General features: G+C 39.6%; 2 protein-coding genes across 3 annotated transcripts in view; both read left to right on the top strand.

Annotated features, from left to right (window-relative positions):
• Positions 1–13,914, top strand: part of mrvi1 (murine retrovirus integration site 1 homolog) — a 32,916-nt gene extending 19,002 nt beyond the window's left edge. Inside the window, exons 7-25 of one of the 2 annotated variants that reach the window (XM_061038088.1) lie at positions 1,541–1,647; positions 1,743–1,804; positions 2,625–2,798; positions 3,035–3,112; positions 3,251–3,285; positions 4,033–4,089; positions 4,733–5,194; positions 5,279–5,357; positions 6,284–6,395; positions 6,565–6,595; positions 7,764–7,904; positions 8,129–8,260; positions 8,898–9,051; positions 9,152–9,201; positions 9,652–9,846; positions 10,959–11,020; positions 11,715–11,837; positions 12,044–12,172; positions 13,023–13,914. In XM_061038088.1, the coding sequence (XP_060894071.1) occupies positions 1,541–1,647; positions 1,743–1,804; positions 2,625–2,798; positions 3,035–3,112; positions 3,251–3,285; positions 4,033–4,089; positions 4,733–5,194; positions 5,279–5,357; positions 6,284–6,395; positions 6,565–6,595; positions 7,764–7,904; positions 8,129–8,260; positions 8,898–9,051; positions 9,152–9,201; positions 9,652–9,846; positions 10,959–11,020; positions 11,715–11,837; positions 12,044–12,172; positions 13,023–13,185 (2,346 nt within the window). In that variant the 3' untranslated portion in view covers positions 13,186–13,914. Of the gene's footprint in view, positions 1–1,540; positions 1,648–1,742; positions 1,805–2,624; positions 2,799–3,034; positions 3,113–3,250; positions 3,286–4,032; positions 4,090–4,732; positions 5,195–5,278; positions 5,358–6,280; positions 6,396–6,564; positions 6,596–7,763; positions 7,905–8,128; positions 8,261–8,897; positions 9,052–9,151; positions 9,202–9,651; positions 9,847–10,958; positions 11,021–11,714; positions 11,838–12,043; positions 12,173–13,022 lie in introns of both variants that reach the window. The other variant, XM_061038079.1, reaches the window with a different exon arrangement.
• Positions 13,915–16,388: 2,474 nt separating this feature from the next.
• On the top strand, positions 16,389–18,657 carry lyve1a (lymphatic vessel endothelial hyaluronic receptor 1a). Its single transcript, XM_061037894.1, has 6 exons — positions 16,389–16,599; positions 16,700–16,883; positions 16,995–17,134; positions 17,546–17,722; positions 17,836–17,908; positions 18,089–18,657. The coding sequence occupies exons 1-6, from the start codon at positions 16,512–16,514 to the stop codon at positions 18,228–18,230; spliced, it is 804 nt and encodes a 267-aa protein (XP_060893877.1). The 5' UTR covers positions 16,389–16,511; the 3' UTR covers positions 18,231–18,657.
• Positions 18,658–18,778: the final 121 nt, after the last annotated feature.

Below are 18,778 nucleotides of genomic sequence, written 5' to 3'. Positions count from 1 at the left end.
GCAAAGTGACGGCTGATACTGTACTCTTTGAAAACTGCGACAGTTTCTTGGCATATCAGGCATACAGCCGTTGATCGGACTTCAGTGAAAAAATATTTAGTTGTCCACTCCGTATTAAACACTCGGCATTCACTGTCCACTTTCTTTGATCCGCTCATTTTTACAGAAGGGCTCATATGGGTTCACAGGGCAAAGTGAAAAAGTGAAGAAGGGAATAATACACCACACTCTGAAGTGCGCCATCTATTGGGGAAACGCGGGCATTACAGGGGAAAACGAACAAGGTTTAATTATAATAAAATTTTATTTAATAATAATATAATTTGGACAAGTTCGGCGGGCCGGATTAAAAAGCCCAACGGGCCGTATATGGCCCGCGGGCCGTAGTTTGCCCACGCCTTCCGTAGAAGAATGATCACAACAAATATTTGTAGGACTAGGAGGAAGTAGAAATAAATGGATTTGAAATCTTTTTGACATTTGGGTGAAATGCCTTTCTAAATCATGACCATACTAAAAGTTAGAGTTCACAACACTATAAAGAACTCTGAATAAAAGAGTAAAATGGTAGACAGTCTCCAGAGAACGTCTTCCTTGGTAAGCTCTCATTACCAAACAGGCTAGATCAGACATCTCTGCAAGATGTAATGAAGCTGAGTGATCTAATTTTCAGGACATATGCCAACACTATAACAAAGTCTGTGTTTATTACAGCACAGCCGTGGCCTCTCGAGTGCAAAGATAAGACGTGAGAGGAGCTCTTAGAGAACCAGTGTTTGATTTCAGTCTGTGCTAGCATGCTTGACTTATGATGGTTGGGATTTTATGATAGAGAAATTTGAATAACTGTCTTTGTTTTCAAAATGCAACATAAGAGTCCATGTTTGGGACAGTGGCATGGTTTATGAAGTTCAGTTTTCTTTTTTCAGTTTTTGTGGCCTTAATATTTCAATATCTCTTGTGAGTGCCTCAATTAAATGGAAACTCAACCATGAATTTCTGAATTGCTCTTTCTTAAAGATTTTTGGCAATGTTCATGTGCTGAATATTATTCAGCATCATTTGCATTTCTTCTTCTCCTTGTTTTGAGTTGCTGCTAAAAAAATAAACGTTTTATGGCTGCCCTAACAAAACACAACAATTAACTAATCAAATAAATTCAAGAGTTATTTTCATGTGTAAAGCTGTTATTGGTTACCTGTTTAGAAATTGCATCACATAATGCACATCCTCCATGATGCCGTTGTCCAAAACTGTAGCTAAGGCTAACGTCTCTTAGCCATCCCCAAGGCATCAGGGTTCTTGCCTTGTTTGGAAAGATGTACACTTAAAGTACAATGGAAACATAGTTTTTGCCAACTGGTTTGGCTGTGTAGCTTTTTGTATTCCTAATGCTTCCACTGGTTGGACTGTGGTGCTCTGAACCTCCAGTCTATCTGGAGCTGTTTGATGAGAATAAAACATCTCTTCCATGTATGCCAGTTTTGCTTGAATCTTGTCATATCTCTTGACATTTGCTTTTATTGTGTGTTTTGCAAAGTCTAACCCGGGTGAAAATCGACCTGTCACCATGACTGCCCCCACTATTGTCTACCCGCAGCAGGCCACTATAGTCCAGCCAGATGGAGGTCCACTAGAGCTGTCCAGGTAACTGTTTACTATCTTCAACACTAAGAAAGAGCGCTTTATTTTAGCTGACTACAAGATTGATGCGTCTGAATCTTTCCTTTTTCTTTCCTCAGACCACACAGTCCAAGAGCTCGCCTGGCAAGAAAATCGTCTGCTGGACCCATCACCACTGTTGGTGGGTTAAACCTGAACACACACAAGCTGTTTTTTTTAACATATGCACTCCTGAACATTTCTAGAAATATTTCAGGACTGTCCCTGGAATTTTCCAAAAACTATTCAAACTTGTCCCGAGACATGACATAATGTCAACAAGACGTTTTACCAAGCTTGCAGGCAAAGCAAATTCTGATGTTTTAATTACATTTTTCCCTTTATATCAATGCTCTGTGTTATTGGACATATCCACAGTATTAACTAAAAAGCCACGAAGAACATTCTGGGGAGCTTTTACTGTGTTGCTTCTTCACAAATCTAAGTTTGGTCAAACATGTCCTGAGACTTGAAACTATCCGTGTGTCCTCCCTCATGCCTGCAATGTTTTTCTGCTTTGATTAACTTCCATGTGGATGGTTGCTTTTTTTAGAGGAGAGGGGGAGATAAAAACATCCATCACTTGGCCAGCCCTCATCACCTGATCTATTGGCTCTCATGCATCTGTGAATAACATCTTGGTCTGAGACTTTATACCAAGAAATCCCACTTAAATGTCTTCTTCAAAGGACTCTGACCAAAGGAAAATAATGAACTTCTTGTGCTTGAAATATTTATGTTTCTAAAGCCTTATCGTCAAATGTTTTGCCAAAATAGCAGCACAAGTCTACTTATTGAGATCACTGTGCCTATAGCTGTTTTTGTGTGCTCCATTTTGACACGTAAATACAATGATATGTCCAAGCATCAATATGGAGAGTCATAGGAAATCTAACAAGTGTTCATGTGTGATCTGTTGTGTGTGTGTGTGTGTGTGTACACATGTGCATTGTCCGTCACAGACAGCACAGGTAATGTGATCGACTTGGTGAAAGATCCGCTACCTGAGCTGCAGCTCTCTGAGGAAGATCGACAGAAGAACCTGGACCTGCTCGAGCAGGCCAAGAAGGTCAGCGACCGCTTCCTGACTCGCCGTGGCCGCCGCTCCACCGGCAGCCTCTCAGAATCCCCCACAGGTAGTGAACACACACACACACAAACAGACACTAAGACTAGACATGTGGATCATATTTAAGCATTAGTTTACAGGTAGGAACTATTTCTTACATTAGGACCTTTTTTTGGTATGTTTTTGTGACGGCTTCTGAGTAATTTATGGTAATTATGACGCACATATCTTGATTTAGTTTGTTATTTTGACTTGAACTGGATAAGGTATTTAATTAAACACAAATATTTTTCTTCTCCTCAGCTCTTTCTCCAACTCCAACCCCGTCGTCCTCACCATGTCAATCTAGAAGCAGCTCACTGACTGTGGCTCCTCAACCAGGTTATTCACTTTTGCCTAGCTTGTTTAAATCTATTCAAACAACTTATATCTTTTTATTTCAACCAGTTTCACCATTTTTGGTTGCTGGAGTCTGCAACAATACATTCTGATGGTTGTTTTCTTTTATGTTTCCCACAGAGGCGACCCATGTCAACTCACAGTCAGCTGGGCAGGTAAAGAAAATGTTTTTATTAAAACAATACTCATATTAGGGCAATTGACTGGCGACCAGTCCAGGGTTTATCCTGCCTGTTGCCCAATGACAGCTGGGATCGGCTCCAGCCCCCCACGACCCTGAAAGGGAAAAGTGGAATAGATAATGGATGGATGGACTGGGGGAGCTGTTCAGCAGATATTTTTCACATTTTAATTTTAAAAGCTGGCTTTGTTTCTTTCATTATACCTCTGGGATGGCACCAGGGTGTCTGCACCATTCTTGTGAACATGTTATCTTAGATCTGCCCTTTAGGGACTGCCTAACATATAAATAAACATTTCTCCCACAAAATGTGTATGCCACGTGTAACACTACTAAACCAAATAGTATAGATATTTGATATAATAAATCACGAGGTGACTTTTCATACACAAAAGCTCAAAGTTCAGCTACACAATTTCTCTTGTCCCATTTTTGTGTATGTGAAAATTCAGGAGCCCCTGGTGGAACGTTTATTTACGTGTTACATCCTTTCGAGAAACTCTCAGTGGTCTCATAGGTCATTCTGTGGGAAGTAAACTACAACATGGCTGGTTAGAAGAGGCTAACAATAACAACAGGCGTTTATCATAGTTTTCCTTTCTGTTGGGTTTCTAATAATGCTCAACTATTTGTGTCTGATTTTAATTAACCAGAAATTCTCTGTACTTTTCAGTTACTGTAATATTATATCACAAATGTGTCATCTTTTCCTTTCTTGCAGCACCTTGGGGTGCCTCCAGGGCGAGAACAGCATGACTTTACATCACAGGATAAAGAGGTCAGATTGACAGATTCACTCACTCCGACCATTACTGACTAAAAGGCTTGTAGAAGAGGGATGTTGTCCTTCACTCAGTCAGCCCCATGTTTACAGAGGAAGGGAGTCAAGAGACATCACTCGAAGGCCTCAACAGGCTTCAACTCACAAAATGAAAACACATTTTCTAACCTGTGTCTTAAGTATTCAGATGTTTTTCTTCATGGCAGTTGAAGGGTGACTTAATTGTTTTTTAAGTGTTCGCACATCCAGTTGTCCGTGGTGATGCTGGGCAAGAGTAGTGTATGTGTCAACGATTGTTTGATGTGTTGCCATGACATTTTGTGCAAACGTTTATTTTTCCTTGTTACCAGGATTTTGATTTGTCCAATACATAAACATTGTAATCTAAAGCCAAGTGCTTGACTTGTCAACATATTCCCATGCTAGCATTTAGCTCATATCACTGCTGGGCCTCATTACAGCCACAAAAAGCTTGCAGCTTGTGTGGCTGCAGGTTTTGTTTTAATATCTTTGAGATTAATGTCTGATGAAGGGGCTGAAGTATTTTACATTCTTTGTCAATACAAACATCGAATTGTAATTGAAACACTCCTAGTTTGTGATCACAACAGGTCCCTAATGGTGATTTATATCTTGCTAGTTTCAGGGAAACAGACTGTTGATGGACTGGAAGCCAGCTGAGAAGCGGAAAGTGTCCTCTGGGACTCTAACGCCCCGTTTTGCTGTTCAGAAGGAGAACTGTGATCCTTCTCTACCTAAGAGTCCTTCAGCTTTTAGTAAAGCAGACGAAGGAGCTGGTCCAGGGCTTAACCTCAACCAGGCCCCAGCCACAGGGGTGGCCAAGCCCGTCCCTCGACCCCCTACTCAACTGGCCCCCTGTACAGCAGAGATCAAGACAATTGGGGCATTCCCTCCTCTAATGAGGGCTGTTTCCTGGGATGCTGTAGGCAGCCTTAACTCTAGAAATGGAGCCCCAAGTTTTCCTCCGACATTGGAGGAAACCTTCTTGGAAAAGCCCAGGGAAGCTGTGTTTAAGTCATCAGGGTACAAGGACCTCCCCAGCCAGTCCGGGAGTGTACATAAACTCTCTAAACTCAAAGAGGTTGAGTATTTGTGCTTTTGTAGTCAAATGCCCCTAATGTGAAAGATGTCAGAAGTTCTCATGTGTGACTTTTTTTGGTAACAGGAGCACAAGCTGATGCGTACCCCAAGCATTCTGGGATCAAAGTTACCAGACTTGAGTGAGGCTGCTGAACAGGAAAAAGGTAACAGTCCTCTTGTTTGCCCTCTTTTTCTCCAGCGAGGCAGAGAGTACATTCAGCAGAACATTAAGCAACGCTTTCAGGGTGTGCACTTCCTGAATCTCAAGGAAAATCTGTTCCAGTCACAAAATCATAATGATATGTCCTTTCTTTTCCTCTGCCACACATTTACTGGCAACCACTTAACAGAAAAATGGATGTTGTTTTTCTTTTCCATCAGAAGGTGGCATGATTGTTAAGGCCTGAAGCCAAAGACCACCTATGGGACATTATATCAGGAAATGTGTTCATATTTTTGAAGAAGAGCTGTAGACCGGAGACTGAAGTCATTTTAACAAGGACTTCAGTCTTAACTTGGACTTTCTTTAAAACCTGACTTGTTCTGCTGCTGTGCAACATTTCTCTTTTAATTATTTTAAGGAAAAGTTACACATTTTTCACTTTGATGAAAAGGGAGTCACAGAGTTGCTTTACATAACATTTAAAAAATAAAGGCAGCTCTTTCATGAACACCTTTGCACTAAAAGATAGCCAGACATTACTGATAATGCTAATGCTGCTAATTATGATGATATTGTGGATGGTGTTGATGAGGACATTCATGATGAAGATGACACTGATGACATTGATGTTGATTTAAAAAACAAAATGTCCCATACACTCTGTACATTACCTCTGTGCCCTGCCTTTCATCACATGTGTCTGATCAGAGTTGAGACTGTTTGTTGGCACTTACTGATGTTGTTTCCTTCAGTCTAGATACTTGCTTGTGTTGTATTTACTCTCAGCTATACAGTATGTTGCTTTGAACAAAAGTGTCTGATGAAATTAAATCGTTACTTAAAGATGTGTTGTTAATGAAGACCTCAAATGCCTTTTTAGATATGGCATTTATTTTCACGTCTGATAATGCAACAATGTTTCAGCAGGTCCTTCATCTTCAACAAACTCAGAGGAAGCAAAACAGAAGTCTGAAGCCATGCCAAACATTTCTGATGTGATGCTGAGAAAACTCAAACTTCACCGAGGTCTACCAGGCTGGTGTGTAATATAACTGCTGTGTCTTTTATTAACTTTCAACCTTTTCTTTCTTATCTAATCTCTTGAAGAAAAAAACAACAATAACCCTCCCTGCATCTAACTTTACTGTTTACAAATCTTGTATGTATAGTACTGACATACTAACAGCTCATCTTTGGTTTCATTCCAGTGCACCCCCACTCACTGAAAAAGAAGTCGAGGTTTGTATTTCTTTTAAATGCCATTCGCGATCATCAATGTCTGTGAAATGACTTTGCTTGTGCATGCTTTGGTGATTTGTTTTGATTTGGTGCTTTGCTTGTGCTGGTCTGCAGATCAAGGGAAAAGTTTGACAGTTAAGGAAAAACACTTCTGTGCTGTGTTATAGAGAGTTAAAGGAGAAGATTGATCTCCTTTACATGAGCGGTATCAAACTTCTCAAGTCATTCTTGAAAAGACGGCAAAAAAGTATTTCATGAAATGTCATGCTGTAGTTGTAATTAACAACATTAGGAAAAAATATGTAAGAGAAAGTTTGAAGGACTGCATGAAATACTTTTGTATACACAGTAATTTAATTAAACTTAAACCCTTAAACACAACTGAAATTGTTAAATAACAATAGAATGGCTTCCTACCATGCACTGCCTCCTAAAAAATATATTCAATTTGATATTCTCATTTCCACCTTCACTCCACTATCCATTAATAACCTGTTTGCAGGAGTCATCACCCATCATAATGGGTTATAAAACAGACTACCAACAGTAACCCCATGCACAATAAATTGTGTTCAAACATTAACGGCAGATTTATTGTTCCACTCCGTGCTGAACATTTTGCCACGCATAGACCGGCACAGACCTGTGTGTATAATAACCTGTTTAATCACAATTGCACAGTCATAAAAACTATGTTTTGTTCCTGATCAGACTGAAGAGTCTCTGAGCAATTTCCTGTGGAAAAAAAAGGTAGACATTAGTGACGTTGTCGGGCTCCAGCTGAAGCCACTCTTGCTGCTCCCTGGGGTGTGTGTGTGTGTGTATCAGGACAGTCAGAGAGGTCATATATTTCCTCTGAGCTGCGGCCATGTATGTCAGAAAATTGCGCAGGCTGGCTTTGATCATCACAGCACAACATCAGGAGGTCAGAACCACAGCTTGTTCCCAGGGCTGCCTGATTCTCTGTCACGTGTTATCAAATTAAAGTTATCATTTTAGTATTACATAATTAGTCAAGTGTGTCTATGTGTATGTGCACTACAGTGGGAGTGTTTACCATGGACTCCTCTAAGTTGGTGTGCTGCCATCTCCAGCAATTCATCGGTATTTAATGTGCTGTGTAGTGTGCCATTTTGTGTTTCATATTGTGGTACTTTCCTCCCCACAGAATGCATTCGTGCAGCTGTCTCTGGCATTCCGTAATGACAACTACACCCTGGAGATGCGGCTCAAACAGGCAGAGAGGGAGAGGAACCTGACTGAGGAAGACACGGAGAAAGAGCTCGAGGAGTTCAAAGGAGCCCTGAAGGTCAGTCCTGGAAAACATCATCCTGTAAGGAGATTTACTCACTTGAAACAGAGAACTCCCTCTGGCTCTTTAGTACTCGGTCATCTGCTCAATGTTTCCTGAAAGTGTCCCAACAGTAAATATTTATCTTGTCTGACTCCACTCCCAGGTGCAATGGGAACATGCATGTCCACGTTGTCTTCCTGAGAGAGCTCTAAGAAGTTGTTGTTTGTTGACGTTTGCAGATTACTGCGCCACAGTGGCAGAACCTGGAGCAGCGTGAGTCGTACCAGCGCCTCATAGAGACTCTGACCGTGCTGCATCGACTGGCCACACGGCTCTCCAGCAGAGCAGAGATAGTTGGAGCAGTCCGACAGGTACAGTTACACAAATAAGAATGTAAAGGAAAGACAATGACAGAAAAAGGAGAGTGCTGCATTGTGGGACTGGTTGTTTAAAAAGCTACTGCTTGTTTTGTCAGTTTCTAAAAATCATGATCTTTTCTGGTATTTTATCTGATGTCACAGCTGACCTCATGTGGACCAAAGCAAACATCAGTTAGTGGGCACATTTATTGTTTTTGCAGCACAGACATTTGTTATTTGTACTCCCAAGCTACTTATATGAATTACTTAGTGATCGTTGTACTGCTGCCAATCTATGTATAACCCATTCATTATGAGTCTCCTTAAAGTTGAAATAACTGATGAACCTCTATAACATGGCCCTTTCGGTTCAGTTCCCAGTTGCATTAATATGGCATACAGATGGTTTAAAGTTAATGCTGCATTTCCAGCCGCAAGAGCATAAATAGTGTTTTCACTGTAGAGGACTTTTGAGAGGAGTCCCTGAGACTTTATTCAGCAAGACATACAGCCTTGATCTCCCTCCGCTGCAGTTCTTAAAATTGCCCAAAAATCCCACTCAGCTAAAACCTTGTAAAGTTGAACTGTTTCTGTGCCGGTATCTGTTGTTATGCAGCCCTGTATTGACTGACCTATCATTGTGCAACAGGAGAAACGTATGAACAAGGCCACTGAGGTCATGATGCAGTATGTAGAAAACCTGAAGAGGACATATGAGAAGGACCACGCAGAGTTGACGGAGTTTAAGAAGCTGGCCAACCAGAACTCAACTCGCTGTTATGGAGGATCTGTAGACACAGGAGGTAAGACTGCACTCAGGTGACTGCTTTAAAATCAAGCCCAGAGAACACACAGAATGAAACGGAGCCAAACTGATTGGATTTTCTTGTCGGTCTTTTATAGATGATGGCGTTCCACGGCCGTCAAGATCAATGTCACTCACACTTGGAAAGGTAAGCATTCATTTTCAGAGGGAGGTTTTGTAGTGCTAAAATAAAAGAGTTATCAATTAGATTTTGATAATGGGAAATTCAATAAATCCTTTTGGCAAAATACCAAAAATTAAAACCTAAAGATTGGCAGCCTTTTTTGTTTCCTTGATTGAAAATGAAATGTCTTTGGATTTCATGTCATTATAGCAGAAATTAAAGTGCTAGGCTAAAGCTAGAGTATAACATTTTCCATGTTTACATTCTTGCTTTATTTTGTTAGCCTACTAAAAAAATGCAAATAAAGTACCACACAGTAAGTTGGCCATGTATTTCATTTTATAATTTAACTTAATGATCTTACTAGACAAAATCTTTGGGACTTGTTTCAGGCTAGTTTTTTTTGCTCTACTGGTTTTGTTGTGTTTGTTTTGACTCTAATGCACCACTCAGAAGCATCTTCCTCCTCTCTAGGCATTGCCCAGGCGTAGGGTGAGCGTAGCTGTGGTGCCTAAGTTTAACCTCCTGAACATCCCAGGTCAGACCCCGGCCATAGCCGGCCCGGGCCCCATCACAGGACCAAACATAGGACCAAACGCAGGACCAAACGCAGGACCAATCACAGGACCAAACATAGGACCCACAGCTGGTGCTGCTCTTCCTGTCCTGGTAGGTCTTCCTGTCAGGAAATAATGGGGGATACAAAATTGTACATTTACTGAATCGCCATTCAACTCAGGACACTTGTAAATGAAAACGTTCACTATTAGGACATCAGGTTAGTGTTTTCAAATGTTGTCAACCCTCTGTTTCACACTGCTGTGAATTACTGGTTATGATATTCGAATCCTGCCTAAGTTCTATTAATTGTCTGTAGAAGAATAACTGAATGCATTCAATGAAGTCACAACGTTCTGGAAGAGAAACTTCCCAAAAGTCTGCCCATTTGTATGCTTTGTAGAAAAGTGATTAAGTACAACGACAAAGTAAAGAATCTCCCCTGTTGTGAAAGTGAAACATGTGCTAGATACAAAAGTCACACATTGTACAATTCTGGAATCCCTACACGGAAAGACATCAATAAAATAAATTATCCAACTTCCCATGGTAACGGGTTAATTTCAGTTATTTTCACAATATCTTGACTCCTTATTTGGGACTTGGGTTGTTTGAGTATAATAGATAATTGAATCACATTATCTCAGAAAAAACTGTTGTTTTCTCTTAATGCGATAGTTTTATGGATACCTACAAAATGAAACAATAGTCTGCTGCGATAGGCCAGACCATGACATGACATCATGCCATTGCCTACACTAATGAGGCAAGTTAAGCCTATTTCTGTGTTTGTTTGTGCTTTTGAACTCCAAGGATACCAGATGAAAAAGAAAAGAAAAAAGTCGAGCTCTCGACAACATTTAGGAATTACTTGTTGTTGGAAAGAAATTAAAGAAAATGTATGGCTGCATGTCCGCTTAGAGGTTCCTTGATATAGATTCTTAGTGTTCTCTCGATTATCCTCTCAACCCCCTATGATCCGTTATGCGACTGTTTGGAAGGACCTGAGCTCAATATTGAGAAACACTGAAAAAACATAATATAAAGTAGTTATAAATAAGTATCTCCACTTTGAGTATCTTTAACAGTTCAATGCTGCTTGAAAACACATCCGTAGCTCCAACAATCTGATAATGCCAGGATTATCAGATTGGTACTTTGTCTCAAGTAAATGATGTGAATACTGCTTTTTAATTAAAATGTTTCAACATTCTTCTCATTAGTGTGAAGCAAGTGATGTGAAAGGCACTACTCCAACAGCGGCAGCACAACCTGCAGTAGAAAGGTATGGTTTCATGCATGTTGTTTGTTTTGCCCACCCCACACGCGCACACACACACACACACACACACACACACACACACACACACAGGACTACATGTACAGCATGCATGCATACCATTACTTGATTTCGAAGGTCACCCCACAGTCCTTGAAACAATGGACAGAGACCAGCCTGAACCTCCATTCATGCTTATCAAAAGTGTTTCGTGCTGCAGTGTGACCTTCATGTTGTTTGTTTGACCTTCAGGATGTGTTTTACAGTGCAAAGAAAGCCCCAGTGAGATGGAAATAACCCTGAAAGCATAAGAAATAATCAAGCCCTGCTGCAGTGGATGGATATGTTAACCACGGTCGGAATCTAAACATTTGTGCAAGAGTTTGACAAAGTCCAGAGACACAGTGCTCCAATCATATACTGGTTATAAAGTGATCTAGAGTGGAGATCTCGAGGGTCTGTGCTTTATGTTCCGTGTGGAGACGAGAATAGAAGTTACAAAAAAAAGCAAAGTGCAAGCTCCATTTTTTCTCTGTTTTGAAATGCCTGGTCCGTGACTGTGATTTTAATGCTGGATGTTGTCTGTGAGAGGACAAGGCCACTGTGTTGTGATGGAATAAAACCACTCGGTTTTATAAATTCTGCTTTGATAGTGGTGGTGTCCAAGGCTGACTGTTCTTTCCCATCTGAAACAATGCAGTGGAAAGAGTGTGTCGGAGCAGGAAAGTGAGCCAGCCAAACCTGCAGTCAACTTAGAGGAGATCAGAGCCGAGATCAGAGCTGAGCTAAAGGCTAAGATCGAGGAGGAGTCATATAATAAAGGGTGAGGCCTTCTCTCCTATTCCTTAACTACACACAAACATAACCTGTATTATGATTTCAGTTATGTGGTTGTTATTGGGGAACATTTTCTAAGCTGCACGATGTTAAAGTATACAGAGATTTTACACATAATCATTAGTAAGTCTACATAATTAGTTATCGTCTGATGGTAGTCATGCAGGTTAATTTGAACATTTTAATATGCAGCTACCAAGAGGGACTGAAGCAAAGTAAAGTGCTACAGGAGGAGAAAGGTGAAGAAGAAAACCCTGCAGAGAAATTGCTGGATATGAAAAATAAGGATGAAGAGAGTGGGAAGAAGATAAAGACGAGCAGGTAAAGTGAATCTGTGGAGCAGGTTTCTGTTAGTTGAACTCTGAAAGTATAAGCAGACCACATGCCACTGAATCTCATCTACACCACAAGAATACACCCGACAAGTCCTGTATGTATGTTGCTAATCTTTAAATTTCAGTTAACTGCATTAAGGTCGTTTCAAATACATCAAGCGGCCGTCCAACAAAACAAATGAAGCCGTAGAAATGAATACTGTCAGAAGTCCATCAGCTTTTGTATAGACACTCTGTACCTATTCTTATTGAACATTTTGTTTCTATAGCATTAAAAAACAAAAGACAGGAAAATGTTATTGCCTGGCACTGACAGTGATGTGACAAACACTGAATAAAGAAAATCAAGCAACGAAAAGATCAAATGAAAGAAAGTCAAGATGAATGGGACCACTCTGAATGCAGATACAGAGACGTACTGTATGTCTGCCATTCAAGGAAATTATTTTCTCCTTTATTAACAGAAACAACTCCAACTCTTCTTTATTTATAAAGCACTGTGCATACATAAAAAGTATGCAGACAGACAGTATATAAAAACAGAAAATGACAAATAGATCAAAGACTAAAACAGGAATGACAGTGGTTGATAATTAAAATATTAAAATAATAGAAAATAGAAGTGAATACAGTTAGAAATAATAACATTTGTACAAATTAATCAATTTAAAGCAAATCAAATGTAAACACAATGATACAAATGTTGGCCAAGGCTATAAAATGACTCAAAATCAAAAGCCAGATAATAAAGGTAGGTTTTTAGTTTAAACAAACATTTCAAATCCTTTATTATGAAATCATCAGATCTTTACTCGATGATGTCATGATCTCCACAGGAGGATGCAGGAAGTCATATTTCTTCTTGGACGGGTTTGTCCGAAGATTCCAGTGAGTCGGAGGCTTCTCTGGATCGCCCTCACGCTGTTCGTGGTGATGTGTCTGGTTATCAGTATTTTTACCTTCTTCAGCGACAAATACAGCAGACGTGAGGACACGTAAGCGAATGAGGAGTTTGTGCGAGGGGAGAGATGAAGACGTTTGGACTGAAGTGTAAAACCTCAAAAAACCACAATAACAGAGACAACAGGAACCACCTGTCTGTCAGTTTACCAGATCGCCACCCTCGGACTGACTTGAATCTGTGACCCCGACTCTTCAGGGTTGAAGACTTTCTTTGGAGGTTTTATGAAATGTTGCCTTTGTAAGTTTAACAGCAATAATGATGATGATGATGATGATGATGATGATCTTGTTTGAACAGGAACATTTGAAGATTGTTTGCTACAGCTTGGAAAAAAAACCCATTTTTGTTTAGGGACCAAAACTTTCCATTTAAAACCACAATAGAAACGTGTATTTTAATCTGCACTCGATTGTGAAAATATAATCTCTCAGGTCCAATAGAAGCTAAAGCCTAACTAAAGATACTGAAGTCATATTTAAAGATATAGAAAATAAATGTGTCATTTCTATCATGTGTATTTATATATTTTAAAATATAGCACATTCCAAAGTAGTGCAATATTTTGCAGTCGATGGTTGTAGTTTGTGTTATTTTGGATTGTGTCTTCAGAGCACTGAGAGATTTTCTGTATGAATGAGAGCACTGTTAAAATGGCCTTTTTTAAACCTTCTAAGCACGTGTGCATGTGTGCCTTCCTGTGTTATTTGTTCTCTGTAGATTGTATGCTCTGCCACTTCACCTTTTAATAAAGGTGCCTGAAAACACATTGTTGTCATTTACATTGGAATAACCTGCCCGACGATACGATGATAAAATCCCTCCCATGGGTTCTGTAAACCTGCTACAGTCACACATGTTTTGGTCACCTGGCAGGAGACAAGACGCAGAAAACATTGAAAGAAGTTTTGCGTGCAGCATTGACAAATTATTGTGTTATGAAATGTTATGGTTAACTTTATGTATTTTTACCTGTTTGATATGAAGTAGTGGCCAGAGTGTCCTGGCCATGACAGGCAGCAGCACAGTTAACAGTTTCAGACAAACATCGACCTTACTGTTGCTAATCTTCACATCTCGCATTTACTGAGCAACGTTTGATCAATTTGGAGTCATGAATGTGACCACAACATGAATATAAGTCCTGTATTTCCCCCGCTGAGGGAGATATCTGGCTCTGAAGCTGTGAAAAGCTCCATTATGTTCCCCAACCAGTCTCTAATTTTGTATTTCTGTTGTTTATTGCTGAGCAGGCAGTGTATGGTTGAATAAAAGCAGCTACTGCTTTAAAACAATGCATTGACAGCAGTGAGATTTAACCAAACAATGATGTTTTGGGATGTACAGGAAAACAATCAGCTGAAACTCTATATGACACTTCATTAACCTATTGATTATTCTGTGCTGGAGCAAAAGAACCCCCCCCCCCTACATTGTTAATCCGTCATTTGAAACAGTGTTATCATAAAAGTTACACATTCCTCAAAGGAAAAGATCAATGTGTTCTAGGTCATTGATTCCATTGTCTTTAATGACACAGACATGAAGGCTTTCCTTATAATGACAAGCATAATTCACTGAAATTAATTTTTTTTAATTATAAAAAAAATCAAGAGGTTTCTTTGTTTCTTTGTTTCTTTGGATCCCCGTTAGCCACCACCTGGCAACTACTCTCCCTTGAGTCCACTCATACAAACATGAAGGAAATCTTTCTCGGGAAACATTTCACAGAAGGAATAGCCTTGGTATAAGTTTTACGATTTACAGGCATTGAATCAGTAACCCCTGTGCTTTTCCTTCCATCACAAAGTCTGCTTCCGTCAAAACCTGGCAAAAAACATTGTTGTTCATAACCACAACTTCTCTAGCCCAACATATTATCATTAGAATTGCTCAATTAAGTCATGAGAACATTACATTAAACATAACATTGGTTTCACCCAATGGGGTATACAACCAACACTCAAACCAATAGAAGTGAAATACCTGTTCTTTTCCCGTAGCTCCTGATGGTCATTTATTATCGTGCCACAGACCTCATTGACGCCTCACATCTGCGTGTTGGTCAGCACTTTTTGCGTCATTTCCTGCCTGCAGGGATTGTGCAGAGATGTTTTTGTGGAAGTGGGATGTGGTCGTGTGCCAGAGGCTCATCAGAGGATACCAGAGATCATAAGCACAGTCATGATTGAATAATGTCCCTCGGGAGGAAGTCATTTGGACAGAGAGCCCAGAGTCAGATGTCAGTAGCAGTGCAAATCGCTGAAGACAGCTTTTAAATCAACGTGTATTATTTTACAGGTCTAGAGTTTGAAAGTACACCAGTCAGGATAAAAAAAAAAAAAACACCTATTTTAACACAAATCCTGTGAAAGTGTTCAATAGAATAGATAGATAGATAACCTTGATTGTCATAGCACATAGGGAAACACAACTTACAGTACATCTCTAAAAATGAAAATGACATTCAGGTTATGGCAAATGCATTTAACCACACACACATTCACTTAATAATAGAAATAATACAGGAAGATAAAATATTATATTAAAAAAACAGGTGGGTTTACTTACGTCTAAGATGTTTCTAAACTTTCTTTACTGTGATGAAAAATATCCTGCACATTATAAAACAACTTAGAAAGCAATTTAGAAAGTAACCCAGTACACAGCTGAGTACACAGGGGAGTCCATTCCACAGATACTTTGACATGTTTGGATTGATATTTGACTCTCAGAGACACTTGTAGTAGTTGCCTGCATGGACATGGGTGAAGATCTATATTTTGACTAGTAGACAAAGAAGGGAATATGTCGAAGGAAGAAGTGATGTATAACTGACAGGTGTGTGTCATTTCGGTGACTGTGTATGAAAAGCAGGCTCAAGAAAGACCCTGTGCGCATTCAGCCAGAGCACTCTGTGCCTGACTGGTGTGGCCAATTCCATCTGAAATTGTTACTTAACGCACAAAAAAATCTGTTGATGTGTCTCCTGGTGTTTCTTACTTTTGTTACAGAAAACATCACAACACATAATATTATTACGTTTTTTTGGGAACACTTCTGTGTAAGAAAACCAAAACCTTATCATTCCTGCGTTTTGCTCTAGCTGTGTCTCCTGTCCATGTCAAATGGGTTTTATCTCTTTTCCTCCTGGGACCTGCTTCTAGCACATATGATCGCTCTTGATCTGACCTGTGAGCAGTACTTCCCTCTTCCTTTTCCTCTACTCTCTGGCAACGACAGAGTGCACACACCCCAGTGGACAGAATCACCTCTATTTAACCCTGGCATTTTGGCTCTCAGACGCACAATCTGTGCAGCTCTCGCCCGCAGCATTCATCATTCATCTGTCTTCTGACCAGTCATGACTATGATCTGCCATTGCATTGCATTGCTGATGTCGATTGCTTCAGTCACCTCTGATCAAAATATCAACACAAGCCACATCAGAGGTACGTTATTCCAAGTGTTTTAAACTTATTTTTCATACAATGTTTTTGTGTTGTTGTTGGTCCTGAATCTGAAATGATTTTGTATGCTTTTTCCCCCCAGTTTTTCCAGGAAAAAATCAAAGTGTTGCAGGAGTATTCCAGGTTAGTTTCTTAAACAAACTCAACCAACCTGACTACGCTTACAATGCCTCTGAAGCTCGACAGCTCTGCTCGAGCCTCGGAGTGAAACTGGCCTCTAAATCTGAAGTGCGGACAGCTCTCTCCAGAGGTTTCGAAACATGCAGGTAAGACCAGAGAAGAAGACACACCACCACCACCATCATCATCATCATCATAACTTACCATGGCATAGAGTGATGATAAGTGTCCTTATGTGATGTTTGAATCCTGTGTAGGTATGGATGGATCGATGAACATTTTGCAGTGATTCCCCGCAGTAAAGCCCTTTCTAACTGTGGCCAAAACCAGACAGGCTTGGTGACGTGGAGGACCTCTGTTACTAAAAAGTTTGATGTGTTTTGCTTCAATGAATCAGGTATGATTATTTTTACATGCATTGCTTTAACATCTACACTTTAAGAGCAACAGTTGAAGGTATGCATGGATGATTTTCTTTCAACTGGTCTTATAATCAGTATTATCTTCTATGTGAAGAGAGGCTGTGCTAAAAACTTTTTGCACTTACATTTAAACTGATCTAGTATTTGGTGTCATATATCTCTTATATTAAAATGTCAACAAAAATTGATCTGATTAATCTAATATTTTATGTTAATTTAGTTGTTTTTTGTTATTTAAGACAAATGTGTATGTCAAAACAGTTGTACAAGGACATTAAAATCAGTACTAATGGAATGTGGAATGTTATAGAAAATAAAAAAGTGGATAATGCAAGCCTACATTCATCAATTGGCATCTATCTAATCTTTTGTGGCCTTTTCCCCAGATGCAGCCATACAATTGAGGGATACAACAACTGATAGCAGTTTAAGGTACTCCACACAGACCCTGCTCTCTTTGTCCTCCTCCACCTCTCCTCCTTCTTCCTCCTCTACTCCTGAAACCTCAGAAAGTGAGGAGAAACCAGTCCTGTTTGTCGGCAGGGCACAAGGCTCCTCTGGGGGTATGAGTTTTTTTTTTTATAACAGGATCAATAATCAACAAATTAAAAAATATTTTTCATGTGACCTTTTTTTGTACGACTGAAGTCTTCATGAATTGTATGTTTTGTTTTAGGAAAGGCTATTCTCATCATCACAACTTGTGCCCTTTTCCTGATTGCAGTAATCATCCTGGCATACTTAAAACTGTAAGTGAATTTCCATATAAGAAAACAACTCAAAATAAAACAGTCTAGAAGCTGATAGTTTAATATACAAATGATGCATATTGTGCTTTATTGATGCATACTGAAGCATATTTCTCCTTTTTGTTCTCTGGTTCAACTATCGAAGCTTAACAAGATTTGTCCTTTGTGTTTGTAAAAAAGGCGGAACAGTCACACTGACGTGAAGCAGCAGCCGGAAGAATACATTGAGACCGAGGAGTGGACGAGTGTGAAGGTTATAAAGGAAACACAGACAGCTGCTCAGGAAGATGAGAGGATAGAAGTGGACGACGATACAAGTTAAACATTCTTCCAATATGAGGTTCTACAGATACAATCTACAGAGAAGTTGTGATGAGTATTCATTTTAAGAAAGAAGGTGTGCCTTTTGTTGTGTCTTGAAAGCAATGTAACATAAGGGTGGTAAAGTACATTTATTTTTGTATATTACATGTTTTTTTTTAAATAATATTTTCAGTTACATGATGCAATTTGGCCACTAGATGGCAGTGTTGGCGATACAATCTTTGTAAGGACGGAATACTTTTTTACTGACACCATTTGCTGCTTTGTTTAGTGTAAATACAATGGGTTTTTTTTCAATTTAAAATACTTTTGTAAAAGGCACGTTTCATCACGAACATAGAATTCTCCCAGATCACTAAAGAAATGGACGTATGTAGCCATAACTCACTAAAACCTCATTAAAACAAGCTATTTTATGGAGAAACGCTATATTAATTTCTTATTAGAACTGTCTGACTTAACATTGTGCATAACTTTGTCAACCATGTGTTCATATGTCTGATGTAAGTGACTGAAAACATCAAGTTTTTTAACGGACTCCTTACC

The sequence above is a fragment of the Labrus mixtus genome, chromosome 1 (genome assembly GCF_963584025.1).
Source record: "Labrus mixtus chromosome 1, fLabMix1.1, whole genome shotgun sequence".
NCBI lineage: Eukaryota > Metazoa > Chordata > Actinopteri > Labriformes > Labridae > Labrus > Labrus mixtus.
This window is presented reverse-complemented; position numbering and strand designations above follow the sequence as displayed.